Below are 25345 nucleotides of genomic sequence, written 5' to 3' on the forward strand. Positions count from 1 at the left end.
ATCGCGTTTAAACACCTGTCTGTTTTTAAATGAGATGATTAACTTTCACCCTTAGGGTGAATTTGCGCCAGATGTTCACGCTGCCGTTGACTCGCAGAATTATTGTGATATGTTGCCGCCCAGTGGTCAACATGAAGAACTCCACCCGCAAGTCACTGCTCGATTTATCTCACCGACCTGTACTGTCCTGGAACACTACAATTCCCAGTGTGCATTGCGCGTTAAACATGGCGCCCAACACTCCAGTTTGACACCGAACTCGAATCTGATTGTAAAAAAAGTACTGTGTGTTGGAAATGACTGTCAACATTTGAGGCAGGAGGATGAAACTATTGCTGACAATAATCAAAGGAGTTCACAAACCGGCTCTCGGCAACAGTCTTCAGCGCTGCGTGAGCAGCGGGCCGTTCTCTGCTCCGGACGAGGCGCTTATCGTCGGGTCAAGCCGGGAACTGGTGCAGAAGCTCGGGTCTCAGGTGCAGGTGAGGACGGGCTTCATCACCGAGGAGGAGGAGCAGGCTCTTCTTAGAGAGTTGGACCCAGGACTGAAGAAGAAACGATACGAATTTGACCACTGGGATGATGTAAGTCTGAAGAAGCTAACTGCTCCTCATGTTAAGGTCAAGTTATGTTGGCCTCATTATTCCTACGAACGCATCTTAAAGAAGGATATTTAAAGTTGTCTTCACCTATTTACTACCTCACTATATCTGCCAAGCCTGTATTTGACTGTTGATTGCCCTCACAATTTGTTACAAACAACACATCCCCTAAAAACATAAAGCAAAACCTAAGTAAACCTTGTCAACCCATACTCGGATGTTTCCCTGACATTTAAGAAACAAAGTTCCATGGCAGTTTGATCATAAAGCCAGATGATGAAATTGTTGGTACTTGGATTACTTGTGGATTAATTGGCGCTGTGTGGCTCTTCCCAGGCTATCCACGGGTTCCGTGAGACCGAGCGAGTGAGCTGGGGTAAAGCATGTGAGGAGATCATCCAGCGTGTGCGCTCCGTAGCGTTTGCAGAGGGCAGCCCTCTCCTCGGGCCTGTCCACGTTCTAGATCTGGACAAGAATGGATTCATCAAGCCTCACATCGACAGCATTAAAGTAGGGATCGGCCGATGTTTTTGATAACAGATGTGGCCCGTGTCTTCACTGCTGTTTTCTGGTGTTTGTCCTGTTTCTAGTTCTGCGGCAGCACCATTGCTGGGATCAACCTTCTGTCCGACTGCGTGATGCGTCTGGTGAGGGAGAATGACACCAGCGAACGGTTGGACCTGCTTCTGCCACAACGATCTCTCTACATTCTCAGGTTCGATATATCACCTGTGACTGCAGGTGAAGTGTCGGGCTTTATCTTTATCTTTAGATGACAGCTAAAATATGTAATTATTAAAGTATTTGTGGTAGTGAAAATGTTCTGACCCAAACTGTGTTCTATTCATCAGTATTAAAAATGCAAAATCTTTTGAATTTGTTGGCAAACACAGGAATTGCCCTTTAAAATAGTTTCTCCATTTTCACTCATGTAGGGACCAGGCAAGATATAACTTCACTCATGAGATCCTTAAAGAGGATGAGTCCGTCTTTAATGGTCGTAAGGTGCCTCGTCTGCGTCGCATCTCCGTCATCTGCCGGAACCTTCCAGATGAACAACCGCCTCAGTAATTCTATCCAGAAAGCTGCATTGGATCCTCGAAAATTATGGAATGGAAACTCTTTTCGTTTTCATCTATCATGATACATTTTACAGAAAATATGAAATCCAACAACAGCCAGAGTGAAAAAGGATAATTGTATTTTAATTTAATATGAATGCAGAAACAGCTCTTCCATCAAATACATTTTGGTTTGATCCTCAGCTGTATGTGTGTAAATGAAGTCATTAAAATTGAAAACAGTAAAGGTCTGTCGTCCTTGGAGCTCATGTTTCATCCATCCATCCATCCATCCATCCATCCATCCATCCATCCATCCATCCATCCATCCATCCATCCATCCATCCATCCATCCATCCATCCATCCATCCATCCATCCTCTACCTCTTATCTGGGGTCAGGTCACAGGGGTAGCAGCCTAAGAAGAGAAGCCCAGACTTCCCTCTCCCCAGCTACGTCTTCCAGCTCATCCGGGGGGACCCCCAGGCGTTCCCAGGCCATTCGAGAGACATAGTCTCTCCAACGTGTCCTGGGTCTTCCCGGGGGTCTCCTACCGGAGGGACATGCCCTGAACACCTCACCAGGGAGGCGTCCAGGGGGCATCCTAACTAGATGCCCAAGCCACCCCATCTGGCTCCTCTCAACGCGGAGGAGCAGCGACTCTACTCCGAGCTCCTCCCGGATGGCAGAGCTTCTCACCCTATCTCTAAGGGAGAGCCCAGCCACCCTATGGAGGAAGCTCATTTCGGCCGCTTGTACCCGTGACCCTTGTTCTTTCGGTCATGACCCAAAGCTCATGACCATAGGTGAGGGTAGGAACAAAGATGACCGGTAAATCTCTTCACCACTACAGATGCTCATGTTTGCTCATGTCAATGCTCATGTTTCATATATACAGTATTTAACAGATTAGCATAGCTACATGTGGCTGGGTGAAATGATTAGAGTATTTTCTCAGGATTAACTTGGACAAAAGCGTCTGACTTCCTGTCAGCATGCAGAAAATTTCAACTTGTTACTGGTATTATAAAACGCAATAAATGTATTAATTTAGATCAGGTAACAGCACTGTTGTTGGTAACAAACACCGAGTCTTTTGTTCAGAAAGCAGCTCTGCAAGTTGCTGATCTGTCCGAAGTGCTTACTCACATGCTGAAAGAATGATTGATGTTCAGAACAGGTGATCAAACGGCCGTACGGTCGCAATCACACACACACACACACACACAATTAGAAAAAACCTTTTTGTTTGGTTCCCCCTCAAAAGAGTGATTGCACTGAGTGGAACCACAGGCGTCATCACATCCTCACCCATGTGTTCAGACCCCACAACACTCCGATCTAATCATGTACTGAAGAAAAACGAAAGAGACTACACCATTTTACATTTTTATTCTTCTCAACACAGAACACCAATTATGAAAAAACAAATCATGTGTGACCACTTAAGGGTGTTCTAAAAAAGGAATATTTACAGAATTCTTCACTTCAGCTCTGGACTCTTCCTGTACGATTACTTCATCAGGTAAAAGTGCATCTTGTCATTCATAACTTTTCGCTCTGGTTTGAGCCGCTTCATGATCTGTTGCAGGACTTCGATGGTCTGCTCCTTGCTCAGCCCCGGGCACTTTGTCTGGAACTTCTTCAGGATGTCTTTGGTGGTCATCGGTCTCCGCATCAGGGACCGCTGGATGACTTTCTCCGCCAGCTGAATGTTGCTGGGCAGCAGAAGAAATACAGATGTTATGATGCAGCTTGTGAGGGGTTCACCTACTACACGGTGGAGGGACTGGTGCTGTACCTTGAGCTGGGAGTAGATTTGCCTGATGGGGGTTGTGGGGTGCTCTTTCCAGACGGCCCTGGGCTCTGACTGCTGGGTTCCATTTTCAGTCTTTTGGCAGCTGGACAGTCGGGGCCAGGAGCCTGCCTCTTACCTGTGGGGACAAAAGTGCGTTTGACTCAAATGTAACATAAAGGCGGCGGCCATGATGGTTCCTGTATCTTTCAGGCGTTTATTTTACTGGCTTTAATCAGCTTCCCGGCACCTTGTTCCAGCTTGCTGGCAGCAGCTCGGAGCGTATTGGAGGTGGAGGCAGAGTCTATAGACGGTGTCCCTGGGCGACTGCCGGTCCTGGAGCTGCCTGCGGAGCCGCGGCCACCTCCACGTTTCGGGGGGATGCGCTTCTTCTGAACAAGGAAAGAAGAGATGCTTTCATGCAATCTAAAGAAGAAAAACGATGCATAGAAACACCAGACTTAAATCCACACACCATGAGCAGAGCTGAGGTCGCCTCTCCCTCAATGTCACTGTCATCAAAGCTGTCCGACTCGCCACTGCTGTCTGTGACACAAGCACACGTCCACGTGGGTCAAAATTCCCCTATCAAATCATTTAAGGGCGCTCACATTTTATCTCCAGTTGTGTGATTCATCACCTGTTTTCTTTCCTTCCTCCACTTCCTGCTCCTCTTCGGATTCCTCGCTGTTCTGCTTCTCCTCCTCACTCTCTTCCTCACTTTCTGACGCCTCATCTATTCCTGTAAAAGGACCAGTGTGTGACGGCCAATACGGAGAGAAGTGCTAACAGATGGAGGTGTCACAAATGGTCGAACCTTTAGGGACATCCTCTCCTTTGTTGGGGTTTTCTTTTTCTGGTTCTTCCTCTGAGCTGCTCACAGAAGAAATAATGAAATGCTTAAATTAATTAGAAAATAATAAAGAAAAAAAGATTGGAGCTGTGGAACAACTGAGCTGACCTGCTTTCATCAGATATGTAATCCACCTCCAGGCCCTCATAATCACCATCATCACTGTCCTCCAGAGCCTCTCTGTCATCCTTCCTCTTCTTCTTCTTCCCTTTCCCTTTGACTGAGGTTTTTTTAGGTTTCTTGTTTTCTCCCTCTGTGTGAAGAGAAAATATCATCATGCTCTCACTGTTCAGTGGCAGGTTCAAGCCGTGGAGATGAGGGTGAGGACGGGGTGGTCTGGGTGTACCTTCTCCAGCACTCCAGTCACTGTCCTCGCTGCTCATCTCCAGTTCTTCCTCCAGGTCATGAATGCGCAGGTCGCCCCCCTTTTCGCCACCCTTCTTCTTTCCAGACTTCTCACTCTCCTCTTCCTCATCCTCGCCCTGGTCGTCCTGCAACCGTTGCTGAACCATGATGTTAAAATGGTTCACCACTTTGTTCCTCCTGTAAAAGCGGACTTTTAAAAGTGACATACATGCAGCTAACTTGTGACCACCGCCAATCCCTGACCTGCTCCACTTCTCCTCAGCCTCCTCTGTTGTCAGAGTCCTGTGCTTGGATATCGGTGTGAAGTTGTACCAGCTGTTAACCGGGAAGATCTCAAACTCCCCTTCAGAGGTTTTTTTGAAGATGTAGTAGGACGCATGTTCTGTGACCCCGCCCCTCTTTTGGCCTTTGAACCTAACAGAAACAGAGTATCAGGCAAATGTAAATTCAGCAGCAGCACATGCAACAGGGTCATTCAGATGTGACAACAGTGTTTCTATCCTCACCTCCTGCCCTCTTTTCCATTGACATTGAGAATCCAGGGCTGGTCCTCCGCTTTGAACTCACGTTTCTCAATGCCAAACTTCTTTCGCCGAGATTCTCCACACTGCTTTCTGCCAAACTCACTACCAGGTCTACTTTCTGGCACCTTCTGCTCTTCAGAGAACTGACGAGCACTCATGTCTCTCTCCATTTGAGCCTGTGAGGGACAGAGGCCACTTCGTAATGCAACGAAGCTCAAACTATCAAGTCATAATATGAAGCCCACCTGTGTCCACGTTGAAGAGTCGACCCTGTCCCCAGCATTGAAAGCCATAATATTGTATTTCTTGCCAGTGTTTCTATGACATATCAAAAGACAACACTAAAATTAAAAAGTATATTCAAATGACAACCCACAACCTTACATTAAAGATAAACACAAGCACAATTTTGTGGAAAAGTCCTCCAAAAAAAAGCAAGACTTTACATGTAAACAGCCACACAATATATACATCAGGCCTCTTTTACTTTAGTACAACCTGAATAAATTGAATAGTGCATGAACTGGTTTTGGAGCCCTTTCATTTTATTTCTCTACTCACTTTGCAATTCGGACTGTGTATTCTGTGACCGATAAATTGCTGTTTTCCTGCACAGAACAAACAATAATATTCGGTGATCAAATTTGTCCATGCAAGTACTAAGCTTTGTTGTGAATTGAAATGATACATTGAACTGCTGACAGTTAAACTATTGACAAGAATGCATTAGACTTCTGTTGGTTTTTTTTTAATCTCACCTTGGAAGTCATGGCTGGCTTTATTGAGGTTGATCCCTTAACGAGCTCTGCTTGTGTCAAACTGCAGCAATGTTTCACTCTGTGTGGAGACAAACAGACAATTGGATAATAACGGGAGCAGTAAGGATGCGTATCCTTAGTAGGCTTATACACTTCAGTTAAGCGTGTGCTTCGTGCCATTAGATCATTCAGAATATCTTCAAATCTACATAAAGTTGACGTAAAATGACGTTCTTCACATCCTCGGATATCGCCAAGATCAAACACCATATAGAACATATGCATAATAAATCCAGAGTAACTTGTCGGTTGTATGGCTCTGCTTACTGTTCTGTTCCTTAATATTATCGACTGGAAGAGTTCACCTCTAATATTGGCTCCAGTACCAAATTGGAGATGCAATTAGTTTCCAACACAATTCAACAGGGCCAACACAATCAATTTTTTCCACTGTATTGTTCAATATATAAATAAAACAGATAATTAAACAATCCGCCCAGACCTAAGTCGATCAGGTGCATTCCCCACGTTGCCTTTTGTATAATGTATTGCAGTCGTGATAAAATGTAATGTAATAGGTTGATTTGTGGTCTTTGATGTCTATGATGTCCTTTGATATTTAAATCAATAGTTAATGAGTCTTTAATCTTTGCTATTTTAAAAAATGCCAGATGGTCAAAAGCAGGCTCTTGTAGTAGGTTGCTTTACCATCAAAGCACCTTGGCCTTGATCTTTAGAAAATCAAAGGCGAAACTCTTTAGGAATCTGAAACAAAGTTAAATCAACTCTCCCTTGGACCATTATCAACATTTTCTTCAAAATCTCACTTAAATCCATTAACCAGTCTAGAGTCAAGAAATCCTAAAAACAAGACTAGCTGTAAATATTTGTCACTAGATGGAATATTTGCCATATACCTTGGAAAAAATACTTGGATGCACACACCTCAGTCAATCAGGACATTTCCCCACATCACTTTTTATATAGCATAAATTGCAGTAGTTATAGAAGGTAACCTAATAGGTTGGATTTGTGATCGTGATCTCTTTGATCTCCTTTGATCTTTAGATCTATGGTCTGAGAGTCTCTAAAATTTGTTATTATTTTGCTAAGCGCCAGAACGACAAAAATTGATTTTATAAAGATGACAACCTAAGGCAAAGTCATTCAGGGATCTGAAACCATAATAAATTAGCTTTCCCTTATGGATTATTATGGATACTCACGCACTACAGCTGGAGGGACACATACACACAAACACACTTAGAAATAACCTTTTTGTTTGGTTCCACCTCAAAAGACTCATTGCACTTTAAGTGGAACCACAGGCATTATCATATCCTTCAATCTAATCATGTACTGAAAACAAAGAAAACAAATGAAAAGACTACATAATTCTACATTTTTATTCTACTCAACACAACACAAAATGAAAAAACACGTGTGACCCGTTAGGAAAGTACTAACAAAACCCTATTATTTACAGAATTCTTCACTTCAGCTCTGGACTCTTCCTGTACGATTACTCCATCAGGTAAAAGTGCATCTTGTCATTAACGTTTTTTCGCTCTGGGTTGAGCCGCTTCAGGATCTGTGCCAGGACATTGACGGTCTGCTCGCTGCTCAGCCCCGTGCGCTTTGTCTGGAACTTCTTCAGGAGGTCTTTAGTGGTCATCGGTTTCCGGATCAGGTACCGTCGGACGGCATCTTCCGTCAGCTGAATGTCGCTGAGCAGCAGAAGAAATACAGATGTTATGATGCAGCTTGTGAGGGGTTCACCTACTACACGGTGGAGGGACTGGTGCTGTACCTTGAGCTGGGAGTAGATTTGCCTGATGGGGGTTGTGGGGTGCTCTTTCCAGACGGCCCTGGGCTCTGACTGCTGGGTTCCATTTTCAGTCTTTTGGCAGCTGGACAGTCGGGGCCAGGAGCCTGCCTCTTACCTGTGGGGACAAAAGTGCGTTTGACTCAAATGTAACATAAAGGCGGCGGCCATGATGGTTCCTGTATCTTTCAGGCGTTTATTTTACTGGCTTTAATCAGCTTCCCGGCACCTTGTTCCAGCTTGCTGGCAGCAGCTCGGAGCGTATTGGAGGTGGAGGCAGAGTCTATAGACGGTGTCCCTGGGCGACTGCCGGTCCTGGAGCTGCCTGCGGAGCCGCGGCCACCTCCACGTTTTGGGGGGGTGCGCTTCTTCTGAAAGAGGAAAAGAGAGATTTTTGAAAGCAATCTAAAAAAAATAACTCAACACCAGACTTAAATAAACACACCATGAAGAGAGCTGAGGTCGCCTCTCCCTCAATGTCACTGTCGTCCGAGCTGTCCGACTCGCCACTGCTGTCTGTGACACAAGCACACGTCCACATTGGTCAAAATTCCCCCATCAAGTCATTTAAGGGCGCTCACATTTTATCTCCAGTTGTGTGATTCATCACCTTTTTTCTTCTTTTTCTCCAACTGGACTGGAGTTTTCTTTCCTTCCTCCTCTTCCTCCTCCTCTTTGGCTTCCTCGCTGTTCTGCTTCTCCTCCTCACTCTCTTCCTCACTTTCTGACGCCTCATCTATTCCTGTAAAAGGACCAGTGTGTGACGGCCAATACGGAGAGAAGTGCTAACAGTTGGAGGTGTCACAAATGGTCGAACCTTTAGGGACGTCCTCTCCTTTGTTGGGTTTTCCTTTTTCTGGTTCTTCCTCTGAGCTGCTCACAGAAGAAATAATGAAATGCTTCAAATATTAAAGAAATATGGAAAAGACATTGGAGCTGTGGAACAACCAAGCTGACCTGCTTTCATCAGACATGTAATCCACCTCCAGGCCCTCATAATCACCATCATCACTGTCCTCCAGAGCCTCACTGTCATCCTTCCTCTTCTTCTTCTTTCCTTTCCCTTTGACTGAGGTTTTTTTAGGTTTCTTGTTTTCTCCCTCTGTGTGAAGAGAAAATATCATCATGCTCTCACTGTTCAGTGGCAGGTTCAAGCCGTGGAGATGAGGGTGAGGACGGGGTGGTCTGGGTGTACCTTCTCCAGCACTCCAGTCACTGTCCTCGCTGCTCATCTCCAGTTCTTCCTCCAGGTCATGAATGCGCAGGTCGCCCCCCTTTCTGCCACCCTTCTTCTTCTTTCCAGACTTCTCACTCTCCTCTTCCTCATCCTCGCCCTGGTCCTCACGCAACCTTCGCTGGAGCATGATGCTGAAATGGTTCACCACTTTGTTCCTCCTGTAAAAGTGGACATTTAAAAGTGACATACATGCAGCTAACTTGTGACCACCGCCAATCCCTGACCTGCTCCACTCTTCCTCAGCCTCCTCTGCTGTCAGAGTCCTGTGCTTGGATATCGGTGTGAAGTTGTACCAGCTGTTAACCGGGAAGGCCTCAAACACCCCATCAGCACACTGTGTGAAGATGTAGTAGGACGCATTTTCTGTGACCCCGCCCTTCCTTTGGCCTTTGAACCTAACAGAAACAGGGTATCAGGCAAATGTAAATTCAGCAGCAGCACATGCAACAGGGTCATTCAGATGTGACAACGTTGTTTCTATCCTCACCTCCTGCCCCCTTTTCCATTGACTTTGAGAATCCAGGGCTGGTCCTCCGCTTTGAACTCACGTGTCACAATGCCAAACTTCTTTCGCCGAGATTCTTCACGCTGCTTTTTGCCAAACTCACTACCAGCTCCACTTTCTGGCGCCTCCTCCTCTCCATAGATCCGACGAGCACTCAGGTCTCTCTCCATACGAGCCTGGTGAGAGACAGAGGCCACTTCACTGTGTCCTTCGTATCATCATGAAGCTCAAACTATCAAGTCATAATATGAAGCTCACCTGTGTCCATGTTGAACAGTTGACCTTGTCCCCAACATTGAAAGCCATAATATTGTATTTCTTGCCAGTGTTTCTAAAACATAGCAAAAGACAACCTTAAAATCAAAAATAATATTCAAATGACAACCCACAATCTTACATTAAAGACAAACACAAGCACAATTTTGTGGAAAAGTCCTCCAAAAAAAAGCAAGACTTTACATGTAGCCACACAATATATACATAAGGCCTCTTTTACTTTAGTACAACCTGAATAAATTGGATAGTGAATGAACTGGTTTTGCAGCCCTTTCCGACATTTTATTTCTCTACTCACTTTGGAACTCGGACTGTGTATTCTGTGACTGATGAACTGCTGTTTCCCTGCACAGAACAAACAACATTCAGTGGTCAAGTTTGTACATGCAAGTACTACGCTTTGTTTCTATTTGAAACCAAATTAAACTATTGAGAATAATGCAATAGGCTTGTTATTTTTTTTAATCTCACCAAGGACGTCATGGCTGGCTTTATTGATGTTGATCCCTTCACAAGCACTAGTTGTGTCAGGCTGTCCCAATGTTTCACTCTGTGTGGAGAAAAAATACGGCAGATTGTAAATAAAAGAGGTTTATCACTACTTAAGCAGCGCAGAACACCACAGTTCTACCATAGCAAATAGGATAACAACGGAGCAGCAAGCGTTTCCTTAGCAGGCTTTAGCTACACTTCAGTTAAGCGTGTGCTTCCTGCCGCTAGATAATTCAGACTATCTTCAAACCTATGTAAAAGTGACGTAAAATGACGTTCGTCACATTCTCGGATATCGCCAAGATCAAACGGTATATAGAACATATGTATATTAAATACAAAGTAGCTTGCCGATTGTATGGATCTTCTGCTCACTGTTCCGTTCCTTAATATGGTCGACTGGAATCGTTCACCTCGAATATTGGTTCCTAGCAACTGATGTTTTTTTCCGCTCCAGTTCCAAAAAGGAGACGCAATTATTTTTTCCAACACAAATCAACAGGGCCAACGCCTGTTTTTCCACTGTATTGTTCAATATATAGATACGCACATAGATATGTAAAAAATATCAAGTAATGTTAGGTTCAAACAACCTGAAACACGAGAAATACAAATGAAGCAAAGACAACAGTTTGAATTTTACTTGCAAGGAGAATGGAGAGATGTGCTCAGTTACAGATCTCCAACACGTTCTGACGCACACCTCCCGCCATCCTTCTTTTATTGAAATTAGGAGGTTCCTCGTTACAGAAGTCAAATGTGTCTAAGGGAGGGGGAAAACACAAGATAGCAGGTCTCAAACAGAGCAAGAGACTGTAAATCATAATGGTGAGATTATACGTAGGCCTTCACTGATTTGATTAGCTTAGCTCACAAACAGCACATTCTTCTATATCAGACAGATTAAGAGAACATCTCCTGTGTCATGCTCTGCAGCTCTGTCTCCAGTCAAGGCCACTTCTCCAACAGCCGCCGCATTTCTGTCGCCCTCGACCAGAGAAGTTCGAGTTGACATATCAAGCATCATGAACATTAAGCATTAGCAAATAATAAGAAACATTAAGTAATGAGAGACAATATAACAAGAATAAGGAATATAACAAGGTGAAAGCAAATAAGAGATAACTAACATAATGGATCTAACAAGTAAGAAATCAAGAACAAGGCTGGTTGTAAATATATGTCACTGGATTGAAATGTTAGCAGTATAATAATACCTTGAGAAAAAATACTTGGAGCGTGCAGACCTCAGTCAATCATGTCATTGACCTTTAATCTTTAGAAAATCAATGGAAAAGTCCATCAGCAATCTGAAACCAAATTTAATTAGCTCTTCTTTGGCCCATTATCAACATTTTCTTCTAAATGTGACTAAAATCCATTATTCTTTTGACTTAATTTGCCAATATATGCTTGTGTAATATCATTGGCAGGACATTAATAATCATGACACAAAGGAAGATAAAATGTCCTTGACGAAGATAAATAAGTGCTGGAAAAAGTATTTAGGTGTGAAGGTAATCAGTGGAGGAAATTACCCAATGGCATTTTAAAGGAGGAGTCACATTCTGCATGTCACATAACCCAGTTTATTGCCTACAGGTCTGTAAACGTGAAGACCTATTAGATGTTAGTAAGGAAGCTAAAGGAGTCAGATATGTCCAAGATGCCCATGCGTGTCCTTGTGACGGGAGGATCTGGATTAGTGGGTAAAGCGATTGAACATGTGGTGAAGAATGAAGGGGGGAAACTGGAGGGGGAGGAGTGGATCTTCCTGTCTTCTAAGGATGGTGATCTTGTGTGAGTATCCTTCTAAACCCATTTATCATGAAGCTCGTGTCTAACCAAAAAAAGTAATTTTTCCCGATCGATCTATTTGAACTGTTTTGTCAACCAATGAGCAGAGATATTGCACAAACGAGAGCCATTTTCGAAAAGCACCGTCCCACCCATGTGATTCACTTAGCTGCAAAGGTTGGAGGGCTTTATCTGCACATGAAAGAAAACCTGTACTTTCTGGTGAGATCATTAGTTGACGTGCTCTGCAGCGCGCCAATGAGGCGCTATCTAAAACATGAACCCCGTTCACAGAGGGACAACCTCCGAATCAATGATAACGTCCTGCAAACAGCCCATGAGATGGATGTCTCCAAGGTCGTGTCCTGCCTGTCCAGCTGTATCTTCCCTGATAAAACTGAATACCCCATCGATGAGTCCATGGTAAGATGTGAAATGTATTCTCTGGCCTGTTTAGGTCACACAGTGAAATCTGAATCTCACTGGATACATTTCAAGTGAGAGAGATTAACAAGTAGCGGCAGAGCTTTGATAGTAAGAGCAATGATTTATCCTAATCCAAACTGTCACAGATACACAATGGACCACCTCATGACTCTAATTATGGATACTCACACGCTAAAAGGATGATTGATGTTCAGAACAGGTGAGCAAACAGGGCCATAGGGTCACAGTCACACAGTCTGAAAAAGAACCTTATGTTTGGTTTCCACTCTAAGATGCATTACGCTTCTTTGTGTGAAAACAGCTGCCATTGATCATTGTCTGAAGGTATTGTGGGACGGAGCATATAGTGTATGCTCTGCCCTCCAAAGGGCCCTCGCCTGTTTTGGGCGTATCTATTTGGGAATGGCGTGTGTGTGTGTGTGTTTGCAGGGCATACTTCCAGCAGCACGGCCGTCGGTATACGGCAGTCATCCCCACCAATGTGTTCGGACCCTACGACAACTTCAACATAGAGAACGGTCACGTTCTGTCCGCGCTCATGAATAAAACATACAAAGCAAAAAGTGAATGACCCAGTCGTTGAGATAAATGCAGGAAATGTAAAATAAAATAGCATTAACTTACATTCTCCTCACAGAAGAGGGAACATCTGTGACTGTATGTGGTTCTGGAAATCCCAGGAGACAGTTCACCTTTTCTCTGGTATCATCTGACTTGTGATATATCAGACTGATATTTGAAATCAGAGTTTATATTACAAGTCACTCGTTTAACAGCTGCTGTTTGTTGTCAGGATTTGGGTCGTCTGATCATTTGGGTCTTGAGAGAATACAAAGAAATCGACCCCATCATCCTCTCTGGTGAGTAAGGAAGGAAGGAAACTTGGGTTTCCTTTTTAGGGGGTTGAGGAAATATTGTACTACGACTGCGATACCACCCCAGAAGTATACCAAAGAAAGGACAGTGCAGTAGAGTCGATCTGGACGGCACCAGTCTACAGCATGCATCACATACTTCTTACTGGTTTGTTTTCAGTGGGTGAAGAGGATGAAGTCTCAATCAAGGAGGTCGAGGACATGATAGCAAGTGCCCTGGAATTTACGGGTGAAATCCATGTATCCCTTTAGTGTTCCAATAACTCCTAAAAATTAGACAAAATCCAGGAAATCATTAATACACTCATTGTTGGAAAGCTGGGAGTAGCAGAGGATTCAAATGTAACGGTTTGTGTGAAAGTGTATAGAGACGCGTCGAGTATCCTTGACTGCCTGTTATCAGTTTGACACCATGCTGGGGGACGGACAACTAAAGAAGACGGCCAGCAACGCCAAGCTAAGGAGCTACCTCCCCGACTTCACCTTTACGCCACTTAAAGAAGGTCAGAGTTCCATGAAAGCATCACAGCAAATCTGTCCTATTGTGAGAAATGTAGATTAGATTAGATTAGATTAGATTAGATTAGATTAGATTCAACTTTATTGTTATTGCACATGTACAGGTACAGAGCAACAAAATGCAGTAATGAAATATCAACAATCGTCATTTTTCTGTAGCAAAAGGAATTCTGTGTTGATAAATGATCCAAATGATAGATGTGTGTTTACTTTGGTTGATTTATAGTTTTGTTATTTACTGCTCTTCTAGCCTTAAAGATGACCTGCGATTGGTTCGTGGCCAACTATGACGCTGCCCGCACATGAACTGACGGAACCAAAGAGCGACAATAATCCATAAAAATCTGACTAAATGCCTCATAAAATAAATATGATTCTCTGCCTATTCTGTGTCTGAGTTTTTCATGTTTGCATTCAGTGCGATTTCAGAAAGAATAAAACGTACCTGACAGCTTAAACAACTGGATTAACCCAGTCAGATAAAGAATCCAGTGTTTTGACGTAATCAGGTAACCGTGGCAACACAACCTTGTTGCATTTTTGGCAAGATTTGGTTATGGCCCGGATGTTTACATTATGCTCTAAATTAACTTGTGCTTTAATCCGATAAACTTTTTAAATTTTAAATTCAGGTCTGACACCCATCCATTGTCGACTTGAAAGGATCCAGCAAATCTCAAACTCCAGGATAAAGTTTCACAAATATTATCAATTTAAGAACACGCTAACAATCCAACATTTCAGCCCAGGTGTCGAAGACCTGCTTTGACAGCAACGCCAAGCTAAGGAGCTACCTCCCCGACTTCACCTTTACGCCACTTAAAGAAGGTCAGAGTTCCATGAAAGCATCACAGCAAATCTGTCCTATTGTGAGAAATGTAGATTAGATTAGATTAGATTAGATTAGATTCAACTTTATTGTTATTGCACATGTACAGGTACAGAGCAACAAAATGCAGTAATGAAATATCAACAATCGTCATTTTTCTGTAGCAAAAGGAATTCTGTGTTGATAAATGATCCAAATGATAGATGTGTGTTTACTTTGGTTGATTTATAGTTTTGTTATTTACTGCTCTTCTAGCCTTAAAGATGACCTGCGATTGGTTCGTGGCCAACTATGACGCTGCCCGCACATGAACTGACGGAACCAAAGAGCGACAATAATCCATAAAAATCTGACTAAATGCCTCATAAAATAAATATGATTCTCTGCCTATTCTGTGTCTGAGTTTTTCATGTTTGCATTCAGTGCGATTTCAGAAAGAATAAAACGTACCTGACAGCTTAAACAACTGGATTAACCCAGTCAGATAAAGAATCCAGTGTTTTGACGTAATCAGGTAACCGTGGCAACACAACCTTGTTGCATTTTTGGCAAGATTTGGTTATGGCCCGGATGTTTACATTATGCTCTAAATTAACTTGTGCTTTAATCCGATAAACTTTTTAAATTTTAAATTCAGGTCTGACACCCATCCATTGTCGACTTGAAAGGATCCAGCAAATCTCAAACTCCAGGATAAAGTTTCACAAATATTATCAATTTAAGAACACGCTAACAATCCAACATTTCAGCCCAGGTGTCGAAGACCTGCTTTGACAGCAACGCCAAGCTAAGGAGCTACCTCCCCGACTTCACCTTTACGCCACTTAAAGAAGGTCAGAGTTCCATGAAAGCATCACAGCAAATCTGTCCTATTGTGAGAAATGTAGATTAGATTAGATTAGATTAGATTAGATTCAACTTTATTGTTATTGCACATGTACAGGTACAGAGCAACAAAATGCAGTAATGAAATATCAACAATCGTCATTTTTCTGTAGCAAAAGGAATTCTGTGTTGATAAATGATCCAAATGATAGATGTGTGTTTACTTTGGTTGATTTATAGTTTTGTTATTTACTGCTCTTCTAGCCTTAAAGATGACCTGCGATTGGTTCGTGGCCAACTATGACGCTGCCCGCACATGAACTGACGGAACCAAAGAGCGACAATAATCCATAAAAATCTGACTAAATGCCTCATAAAATAAATATGATTCTCTGCCTATTCTGTGTCTGAGTTTTTCATGTTTGCATTCAGTGCGATTTCAGAAAGAATAAAACGTACCTGACAGCTTAAACAACTGGATTAACCCAGTCAGATAAAGAATCCAGTGTTTTGACGTAATCCGGTAACCGTGGCAACACAACCTTGTTGCATTTTTGGCAAGATTTGGTTATGGCCCGGATGTTTACATTATGCTCTAAATTAACTTGTGCTTTAATCCGATAAACTTTTTAAATTTTAAATTCAGGTCTGACACCCATCCATTGTCGACTTGAAAGGATCCAGCAAATCTCAAACTCCAGGATAAAGTTTCACAAATATTATCAATTTAAGAACACGCTAACAATCCAACATTTCAGCCCAGGTGTCGAAGACCTGTCAAAGCAGGTCTTCGACACCTGGGCTTGGTGGATTTGCATTGGTTTTTTTGCATTCGGATCAAATCTTTTCAAAACAGTTTTTGGATATTGCAAATCCTGGCATGTGGAGCTCAGCCTGTCTGAGCCGGTCCCCAGATCTGAAGTGTGAATGATGAACTGCTGTGCCTTGTCTCTTCTTCTGGGTAAGTGAATCTCTGCTTTCTCGTAGATGTTTGAGACTCACTGAGAAATCACTGCCTGCAAATGTTGTCAAATGTTCTGACAGCTTCTGTGGTTTTGTCTTTTTTTATCAGGCTTAGTCGTCCTCCCTCTTGCTTGGGGTTTCCCTAATGGTATTGCATAGTAATCATATAGCACAATAAAGGCTGATAAAAATGGATAAAATACCCATTGAATTCTGTTTTGTTCTTTTCAGGTTCTTGCAATGGATACACCAACATAACAGAGCCGTGGCGAAACCGAGCCTTTGTGTCGACGTCTTTCCCTGGCTTCCCAAAAGACGACTCAAAGCTTCTTAACCAGTGGTGGCGGTTCACTGGGATCGGTGGCGACAGAGTAATCGCAGTCTGTATAGGAATAAATATAGGGGGCACAGCACATGTACTTCATATACCATTTATTTACCCGACTAATGAGTCGTTGAGCGAAGAGACCGGGACCGCGTACGGGGATAGCCTTCAAACTTGTGACAATGGGCTAAGTGCTGAGGTCAGCGTGGCTTATTGTCCTGGGGGCTTCTACGTGTACAAGCCTTTAACTCTTCCACAGGCCGGCATGGGATATGTGATATGTAAGTGGTGACTCTTTCCCCTTTGTTTTCAAATGTTCCAGTCAACATATGAAAAGAGAATGAGTTAAAAAAAACCAAAAAAAAACCTCCAGAAGCAGAATTTAAGTAGGGTTTTATAGAACCTTGCGGCGCTCCCATGCATAGAGTGGCAGAATGTAGAAATAATTGTGTATATAGTATGATTTTTATCAGTTTAGTCTAGCAAAATGTCATTTTACATTTAACATGCTGTAGTAATAAGCACACTCACACAGATGAGCATTGACAAATTGAGCTGATATCTAAAATTGGATGCCATTTTCACTTCTTTAAGATCACCATGACTGTCAGCCAGAGTCCTGTGGACCTCTGGCCCAGTGTGCCCCGTTTGGAGGCTGCGTATGTCAAGTTGGGTATGAACTTCTCCCTTCTAACATCCCCACTTCTGATTCATACGGTTGCGTTGGTAAGTGAATTTCTTTCAGCTGCCGTCATTGACCTTAAAACTTTAGATAACGTCATCATCTTGTGCAGTTCTTTTTGGTCTCAAAAGGTCTCAAAATGGTCAGCATCCAAATGCCTGATATTGTATCTTTATGCGCTTCCTAACATGCCCAAACTCTCAGACATAGATGAATGCAAACAAAATGGCATCTGTGGTCAAACTTCGTACTGTACCAACATCGACGGAGGATTCCACTGCACCTGCTTTATTGGATACAGGGCAACAGATTCTGCATCACCACCTGGATCAAACAATCTGTGCATAGGTATTAATACAGCTCCTCTTCCTCTGTCTTCGGAAGCCTCAAATCACGTTGGTCCTGGCAGCGTTTGCAGGTTAAACACATCAGTTACTCTCTGCAGATGACGATGAATGTCTGGCTAATATCTGCGGTGATAACGGCGCTTGCTTAAACAACAATGGGAGCTTTACATGCACCTGCAACGAAGGATATTATGTAGCCATGGATGCAAGACCTGTCTGTCAAGGTTTGTGTTCTCCTACAGCACATATGTATCAGTGGTCATAGTATGGAAGAGATTTTTATTTTTGGTCTGCCTTAACTTTGCCTTTCTCAGACATCGATGAGTGCATGAACTCAACTGTCTGTGGTCCTGAGTCCACGTGCACCAACACACCGGGGTCTTTCACATGTGCATGCAACTGGGGCTGGGCACCAACTGATCGGTCGGTTGAACCCCGAGAGGAAAGCAACGTTTGTATCGGTATGGAAAAATCCACCACAAAGGAAGACATGAAGCTTTTCCTTGTGTTTAATGAAACATCTGATTTGTATGTGTACTAAGATGTTGGTGAATGTGTGGAGTTTCCGACGATCTGTGGGCCAAAGTCCAACTGCACCAATCTGATTGGGTCCTACAACTGTACCTGCAACAGCGGTTACCGATTGAACAACCTGGAAGTGATAGCCAGCGTCACTAACCCCTGCACAGGTGCACGACCACTTGTTTGGTGTGTGTGTTCATGTGGGTGGCTGTGTTCTTGTACTTGCTACACATGAGAGCCAAAATACAGATTCTACTAGCAAAGTGAAGATGTTTTTACGTCAGGACATGTTTGGTTGGTCCTCACAACTCCAAAGAACTGGTTGAGGCTTAAGACATGGTTTTAAGGTTGAGGTTAGAACTGGGTTTATGTTAGGACCAAGTTTAGAGTTTGGTGGTTAGTTGTGATGGTTAGAGAAAGGAGCCTTATGTCCATTTAAGTCCTCACAAAGACAAGTACAAGGATGTGTGTGTGTGTGTGTGTGTGTGTGTGTGTGTGTGTGTGTGTGTGTGTGTGTGTGTGTGTACGTACTTCAACAAATCAGCCTGTTTTGACTCTCACTCTGCAGATATCGACGAGTGTGCTGAGACTCCGGGTATCTGCGGCAGGAATACTGTGTGCACTAACGTGCCGGGGACCTTCTTCTGCTCCTGTCCCGATGGATTCTACCCTTCAACCGGCATCCTGTGGCTGGTCGGGACCTCATTTTGCAAAAGTAAGCAGAATAATCCGGCGAAACTGTTGAAAAAGGCAGAGATGTTGCTGCGCCATATTTATATTTCTGAATTCCTCAGGTATCGATGAGGTCCTGGATGAAATTGTACCCCAAGTGGTGAGGCGGAATATTGTGTTTTGTTGATTGTAGTCTGCGCAGCATCCTGAGCATGTCTACGTCTCCGTTGCAGGGCCAGACAAAAGAGCAGGCGTTCCTGGGCAATATGAACCAGGAACTCCAGAACAACACAGATGCCTTCTTGCCAGCAGCAGTAAGCTAATATGTTCAAAACCAAGGAAATAATTAGCTTATCAGAACTAATCATTTCCTTTACTCTTTCCAATTCCAGACAGTGACCAACAGCCTGTCAGCAACCATGGTAGGATCATTTTGAAGAGAACAGATCGTTTCCTTTTACTTTACATCTGTATTTAAATCTGTTTTTTTCATTGCAATCATCTGGAATTCTTACAGGAGGTGTCTGGCGTTGGACCACGTGCCCGGTCAGTCACGGTGAGTAGCGAAGGGGACGCCGAAGCCGGCAGCATCATCCTGGACATCTCAGACCGTCTGGTGACCACGATGGTGCGATCAACTCACAACCAAACGAAACAGTCAGTGCAAACCTTAACAGTGGGTAAGAGAGGTGAGCTGGGTTAGCTAATATAGACCAGTTGGTGTTAAATCCTGACGCTGTCTGCGTTTATAATCCGAGATATGAGCCTGGAGACCGTCGGTGCTGAGGATAACGACGCAAACTATGTGGCCATTTCTGCCAGAGGACAGGCGCTGGACATGAACCTGAAGGCGATGGCTAGCGCCAACAACGGTGAGGGGACGGCCTCCGTCCTGCGGCGGCCCTCTGATGGTCGTGATGCCACTGGTTTGTGTCGACAGGTTCTGCTACAGTGGCCATACTGACCCTCAATGGGATGGAGAGCCTCCTCAGTCACCAGTACTTCAGGACAGTCAACAGGACCGAGATGAACTCAGACGTCTTCACGGTGCTGCTGCCGACTGTCAACAACACCAACCTGACGGAGCCCGTCAACTTCACCATCCAGCACAAGAAGGTGTCCGTCCGTCCATCCATCATCCATCCATCCATCCATCCATCCATCCATCCATCCATCCATCCATCCATCCATCATCCATCCATCCATCCATCCATCCACCCATCCATCCATCCATCCATCCATCCATCCATCCATCCATCCATCCATCCATCCATCATCCATCCATCCATCCATCCATCCACCCATCCATCCATCCATCCATCCATCCATCCATCCATCCATCCATCCATCCATCCATCCATCATCCATCCATCCATCCATCCACCCATCCATCCATCCATCCATCCATCATCCATCCATTCATCCATCCATCATCCACCCATCCATCCATCCATCCATCCATCCATCCATCCATCCATCCATCCATCCATCCATTCATCCATCCATCCATCATCCATCATATATCCATCCATCCATCCATCCATCCATCCATCCATCCATCCATCCATCCATCCATCCATCCATCCATCCATCCATCTATCTATCTATCTATCTATCTATCTATCTATCTATCTATCTATCTATCTATCTATCTATCTATCTATCTATCTATCTATCTATCTATCTATCTATCTATCTATCTATCTATCTATCTATCTATCCATCCATCCATCCATCCATCCATCCATCCATCCATCCATCCATCCATCCATCCATCCATCCATCCATCCATCTGTTTAACCTCCACTAATCTCTTATTTCCAGAAAATACCTGAAAACGGAATAGTGACCTGTGTGTACTGGGAGGTTGGTGAAGGAGGACAAAGTAGTGGTGAGAAGCGTTGGTCCACCGATGGCTGCTGGATCTCGTTCGCCCATGAGAACTACACGGTGTGCTCCTGCTCTCACCTGTCGACCTTTGCCCTCATCATGCAGATTGCAGAGGTAACGGAAGCTCCTTTATAGTGAAATGAGCACCTCTGAGTGCCAGAGTGGAGCCCCAGCCCACCGCTGTCCCCTGTCTCCTCAGCCGGCCCCAGCGAATCCGTTTCTGGATTGGCTAAACCGAGTGTGCGTGATTGTCGGCCTGTTCTTCTTCGGCTTGGCCATCTTCACCTTCCTCTTGTGTAGCTGGAACCCGAAGATCAACAACACGGCCCGTCTTCACCTGTGCCTCAACCTCTCCATGTCTCATCTGCTACTGCTCTGGAACCAGGAATACACCGAAAATGAGGTGAGGCTTGGACTCAGGGTGGCTCAGGCTGGGCCTGCGGTGACCGTGTGGTTGTGTTTCTCCACAGTTGGCCTGCACCGTCATGGCCGGTCTTCTCCACTTTTTAGTCATCGCGAGCTTTGTGTGGATGCTGCTGGAAGCGCTGCAGCTCCACCTCTTAGTCCGAAGGCTCACCAAAGTACAGGTCATTCAGAGGGATGGCCTCCCCAGGCCGCTGCTCTATCTGATTGGCTACGGCGTTCCCTTTACCATCGTGGGCGTCTCTGCGCTGGTGTATTCAGATGGTTACGGTGCAACCGAAGCTAAGATGTGAGTTGTAGACGTTAAAGGTGACTGTCTTCCTTTACTGCATTTAGATCATAAACCAGTGTTCGTTTAATTCCCCTGCAGGTGCTGGTTGTCTGAAAGACGAAAATTTAACTGGGCTCTGACAGGGCCAGTGATTGCTATTCTTGGGGTGAGCCAAAACTGTGTGAAATTTGTGTTGACAGTTTTTATTATCCCAAAAAATGCCTCCGTGCTAGCATGCCGAGCAATCCCCGAATCATGAATAAAATAAAATAATACATCTGAGAACCTGCCCCCCCCCCCCCCCCCCTTCCCGGCTTGAGGTTTTCTCTAAATTAGATGAGAATTTAAGTTCTTCATTTTTTCTGACTGTTTATACCAAGGTTGTTGATGATGTTGATGATTAAAGTATTGGATAGCGATTGTTGCAAGACTAAAGAGAAACAGGCAAAAACAAACGACTCTGACAATACTTGTTAGCGTCATGCTAACAAGGAGTGCATTTAAGATAAGAGTACGTTCCCCTTCTGTGCATCCTCGCATCCTTCGCTCTCTGACCTCCCTGTCGTTATGTCTGCTTCAAGCTAAACTGGCTCTTGTTCTGTGCGACGCTCTGGTCTCTGAGAACCACCCTGGCCAACATGAGAAGCGGCGCTTCCCAGTCCAAAGACACCAGGTCTAAGACAAAAAGTCTGACGGCTGCGGGTAAAACTCACATCCACCTCGTTCAAATCTCTCTTTTCCTTTGCAGGTTGATTTTGTTCAAGATCGTGGCCCAGTTCGTCATACTGGGCTGTACCTGGATTCTGGGTCTCTACCAGACAAACCTGTTCTTTCAGGTCCTGTTCATCATATTGAACTCCCAGCAGGGCACCTTCCTCTTCATCGTCCACTGTCTGCTCAACAAAGAGGTACATTGTTGTTTCCTCCTTCCTCCTGGCGTGTCTGTGACATTTAAATGATACATTATCATCATAAACGTGACAGGAGGCTCATGGGCGCATAGGGTGGTGCTAACATGGTTCCTCATCTATTTTATGATGCCACAAATAATTTCCTGCACAGTCGATATTTGGAGTAGATTCATTGTTCTCTGTCTGGTATGATTATATCGGGTTTGAAAGCTCATTCAAACCAAAAAAGTGGACTCTGGTTCACCTAAAAACGTCGGTTTCGGATCACTTGTATGTAAACCCTAGTGTGGAAGTGAGGAAGTGAACCAACGGGGGGAAGTGAACTAAAGCAGAGCTAGAATGTTCTGGAAAATGTCGTCATAAAGCAGTGAGGAAGCACAGGAGAAACTATGTCTTTTGCTAATTATACTGGTTTAAATAATGTTATGGGCAAATAATGTTTGTTTGCTTCAGGTGCGAGACGAGTACATCAAATGGCTGACGTGCACGTGCGGAAAAGACATAACTGTGGTGAGTCCGTGGAAACTGAAACAATCTCCATATGGAGTCCAGCCACAAAAGAATTGGAAAGATTTATGCGATACTGAAAAACCCTTTTGTTCTGGCAGAGAGACGCTCCCTCGGTCTCTGAGGATTTGGACAAACAAACAGATGATGGAAAAAAAGGTTGAAGACCAGTGAAGAGAGACAAAGAAGAGGGAAATATATATGCCCATCTAGTTATGTTTTATTTTTATATCCTTCAAAATGGTTAGTTGACATTATCCATAATCTGAAAAGGAATCGTGAGTGTGTTGCTTCTTAATGTTGTTGAGAAAGTGCACTTCTTCTCTTCTTTTAGTGATTAAAGCTACATTTCTACACAGGTCAAGACTATAATTGACTGTATTAAAGCCATCGGCTGTTTTTATAATTTGTCAGACGTATGCACTGATTTCTCGCGATTTAACCAGCTGTAATTTAAAATAAGTCACAGGAGTAGATGGACGAGTGCGACAATTGTATGGAACATTGGGATAAATCTTGGAATGTTCGGGAAAAGACAGGCTGAAACTGTCCCCACCTCTCATTTGCGTGAGAGGGGATCTTAAAAAGACACGCTGCCGTTCAGCTGCCATCTTAAACAAACAAATTCCCTCCAAAGGAAATACCAGCACATCCTTGTCTTTATATTTGCATCTAATTTAGACTTAATTTGTGTTGAATTCATGCTTTCAGGTGTGTCAAATTTTGCAAAACAAATTTAAGCTAAGAACGTCTTGCGTCACATTTTGAGGTATTGTTACACTTTAAAAGCATCAATTTGGGCTTCGGCAGGGGTGAGGGGGAATTTCCAAACTGGCTCAACTGAAACTGAGCTGGAAGAAGAAAAAGAAGAGAGTGAGATGAATACTTTAGTGGTCCAGAGAGAGGTGACACACCTGTTTCTGTTTAGTACACACACAGAAGGGCCCTCCGAACGATGGTGGGTTTGGTTCCTTGCTCAAGGACACCTTTCATTTTCCAATTTTTATTAAGTCTGCAACTGAGAATCCACACCAAAGTAATGTAAAGTGTTTAATTATTGATTTGTGAGAAAATAATTACTTGCAATACCCGGGAATCGAACCGACGCCAAGGCCGCGCTCAGCTAAACGGCCCGAAACGGTTCTCCGTTCATTCTCGAACGTAGTGCGAAAACACTCTGGGGCTAATATATATTTGACCGCTAGTGGGCGCAGTTTCGCCCTTTGTGCTCAGCGACGCTGGTTGTCTCTCATCAACACCGGAAACGTTGAACGCGCCACGAAAGCCGACGATGGTCATCTATATGGCTGTCGACACACTCATAATATTAGTTTTAAAGCGAATGAAATAAATTAATACCTTAAACAATTTCACAGTTGAAAAGGGAAACAGTGTAAACAGTCAGTGTTGCCAGATGTTGTCGCAGACTCATTTCTCATTTACGGTAATTTATCCAATAATTATATCTCTGCATGTAAGAGGTCTACATTGTCAAGAATGCTGCAATTTCAATGGCTGCTAGAGAGTTTCATTAGTTTCATGAATTTGTATGTTCCTAAAAGAACCAATATCTGTGTCAAATAAAACTTCCCGAAAGAACAGAAAACTTTAGTGTATATTACAGTGTTGTAATACTTTGTCGTTGTTTGCGTTTGTCGTTGTTTTCCTATTAAAATTCTGCATGTTCTTCCTACACCTGTTTGCTGGATGTATTATTTTATTTTATTTTATTCGTGATTCAAGTTCCAGTTCTGCTTCCTGAACGTGTCCATTCCATTTATTCTGCTTGATACCGATGTAGTTTATCATATTTGTCACTAGATGGCAGTAAAACACCGCTTACACCGCAGTAGAGCGCAATGGTTCATCCTTCAGCGTCAAGTTACTCTTGATAGAGGCAGCTCGACACCGCATCAGGATGAAATGAGTGACATAAATCTGATTTTATTGAGGATTGTACAAAAAAAATACTGCAGCTGTCATCCCAGATGTGCAAACACGATGGGACTCATTATAATGCAGCCGTGTGTGTCTCCATGTGTCTAACTTGCAAAGGGAAACATTCCAATTCTGCCTCAGTGGTGTGTAGGGTCTGCAAGGATCAGCTGGAACTCGGCGTTCTATCTGCTTGAGTGAATCCCATTTGAGTCTTGTGACGATGCCCTCAGTTCTGTCCGGGCCACTGATGACACAGCCTGCAGCCACGCTGGACGACCCCCAACTCACATCCCCGTAGGCCTGTCCCA

At 43.8% G+C, this 25345-nt stretch overlaps 5 protein-coding genes and 2 long non-coding RNA genes across 8 annotated transcripts; 5 read left to right on the plus strand and 2 right to left on the minus strand.

Moving 5' to 3' along the window:
* Positions 1–184: 184 nt before the first annotated feature.
* alkbh7 (alkB homolog 7) lies at positions 185–1910 on the plus strand. Its single transcript, XM_003964534.3, has 4 exons — positions 185–584; positions 939–1112; positions 1193–1317; positions 1538–1910. Exons 1-4 carry the CDS (start codon positions 324–326, stop codon positions 1671–1673), a joined length of 696 nt encoding a protein of 231 aa, XP_003964583.1. The 5' UTR covers positions 185–323; the 3' UTR covers positions 1674–1910.
* Positions 1911–3056: 1146 nt separating this feature from the next.
* On the minus strand, positions 3057–5986 carry LOC101065741 (general transcription factor IIF subunit 1-like). The gene is made up of 13 exons (XM_029836373.1): positions 5960–5986; positions 5763–5809; positions 5447–5519; positions 5184–5377; positions 4921–5091; positions 4658–4854; positions 4420–4564; positions 4276–4331; positions 4099–4200; positions 3934–4004; positions 3685–3850; positions 3465–3597; positions 3057–3381 (listed from the first exon to the last, which is right to left on the minus strand). Exons 1-13 carry the CDS (start codon positions 5969–5971, stop codon positions 3177–3179), a joined length of 1572 nt encoding a protein of 523 aa, XP_029692233.1. The 5' UTR covers positions 5972–5986; the 3' UTR covers positions 3057–3176.
* Positions 5987–7351: 1365 nt separating this feature from the next.
* On the minus strand, positions 7352–10777 carry LOC101065968 (general transcription factor IIF subunit 1-like). Of its 2 annotated transcripts, none has more exons than XM_011603846.2 (14): positions 10646–10777; positions 10274–10352; positions 10101–10147; positions 9785–9857; positions 9509–9702; positions 9246–9416; positions 8980–9179; positions 8742–8886; positions 8602–8657; positions 8395–8526; positions 8230–8300; positions 8014–8155; positions 7770–7902; positions 7352–7686 (listed from the first exon to the last, which is right to left on the minus strand). In XM_011603846.2, the coding sequence occupies exons 2-14, from the start codon at positions 10283–10285 to the stop codon at positions 7482–7484; spliced, it is 1581 nt and encodes a 526-aa protein (XP_011602148.1). In that variant the 5' UTR covers positions 10286–10352; positions 10646–10777; the 3' UTR covers positions 7352–7481. The 2 variants fall into 2 exon arrangements, with proteins under 2 accessions (XP_011602148.1, XP_029692745.1); XM_029836885.1 differs by having other exon boundaries at positions 7990–8155.
* A 1104-nt stretch (positions 10778–11881) lies between these two features.
* Positions 11882–14317, plus strand: LOC101063721 (GDP-L-fucose synthase-like). The gene is made up of 10 exons (XM_003964529.3): positions 11882–12094; positions 12199–12313; positions 12386–12514; positions 12664–12737; positions 12968–13101; positions 13176–13240; positions 13332–13398; positions 13574–13653; positions 13817–13916; positions 14183–14317. Exons 1-10 carry the CDS (start codon positions 11922–11924, stop codon positions 14236–14238), a joined length of 993 nt encoding a protein of 330 aa, XP_003964578.2. The 5' UTR covers positions 11882–11921; the 3' UTR covers positions 14239–14317.
* Positions 14318–14678: 361 nt separating this feature from the next.
* On the plus strand, positions 14679–15151 carry LOC115250004 (uncharacterized). The gene is made up of 2 exons (XR_003888583.1): positions 14679–14760; positions 15017–15151. It is a non-coding gene; the product is annotated as an uncharacterized lncRNA (long non-coding RNA).
* A 361-nt stretch (positions 15152–15512) lies between these two features.
* On the plus strand, positions 15513–15985 carry LOC115249996 (uncharacterized). The gene is made up of 2 exons (XR_003888576.1): positions 15513–15594; positions 15851–15985. It is a non-coding gene; the product is annotated as an uncharacterized lncRNA (long non-coding RNA).
* A 1109-nt stretch (positions 15986–17094) lies between these two features.
* LOC101066190 (adhesion G protein-coupled receptor E2-like) lies at positions 17095–23561 on the plus strand. The gene is made up of 21 exons (XM_029836477.1): positions 17095–17155; positions 17469–17600; positions 17761–17904; positions 18002–18096; positions 18218–18364; positions 18446–18592; positions 18994–19140; positions 19220–19257; positions 19331–19411; positions 19490–19519; positions 19615–19777; positions 19856–19969; positions 20038–20213; positions 20922–21101; positions 21187–21390; positions 21458–21699; positions 21781–21847; positions 22263–22354; positions 22430–22589; positions 23046–23102; positions 23201–23561. The coding sequence occupies exons 4-21, from the start codon at positions 18072–18074 to the stop codon at positions 23261–23263; spliced, it is 2133 nt and encodes a 710-aa protein (XP_029692337.1). The 5' UTR covers positions 17095–17155; positions 17469–17600; positions 17761–17904; positions 18002–18071; the 3' UTR covers positions 23264–23561.
* Positions 23562–25345: the final 1784 nt, after the last annotated feature.

This window comes from Takifugu rubripes, chromosome 5, assembly GCF_901000725.2.
Source record: "Takifugu rubripes chromosome 5, fTakRub1.2, whole genome shotgun sequence".
Lineage (NCBI taxonomy): Eukaryota > Metazoa > Chordata > Actinopteri > Tetraodontiformes > Tetraodontidae > Takifugu > Takifugu rubripes.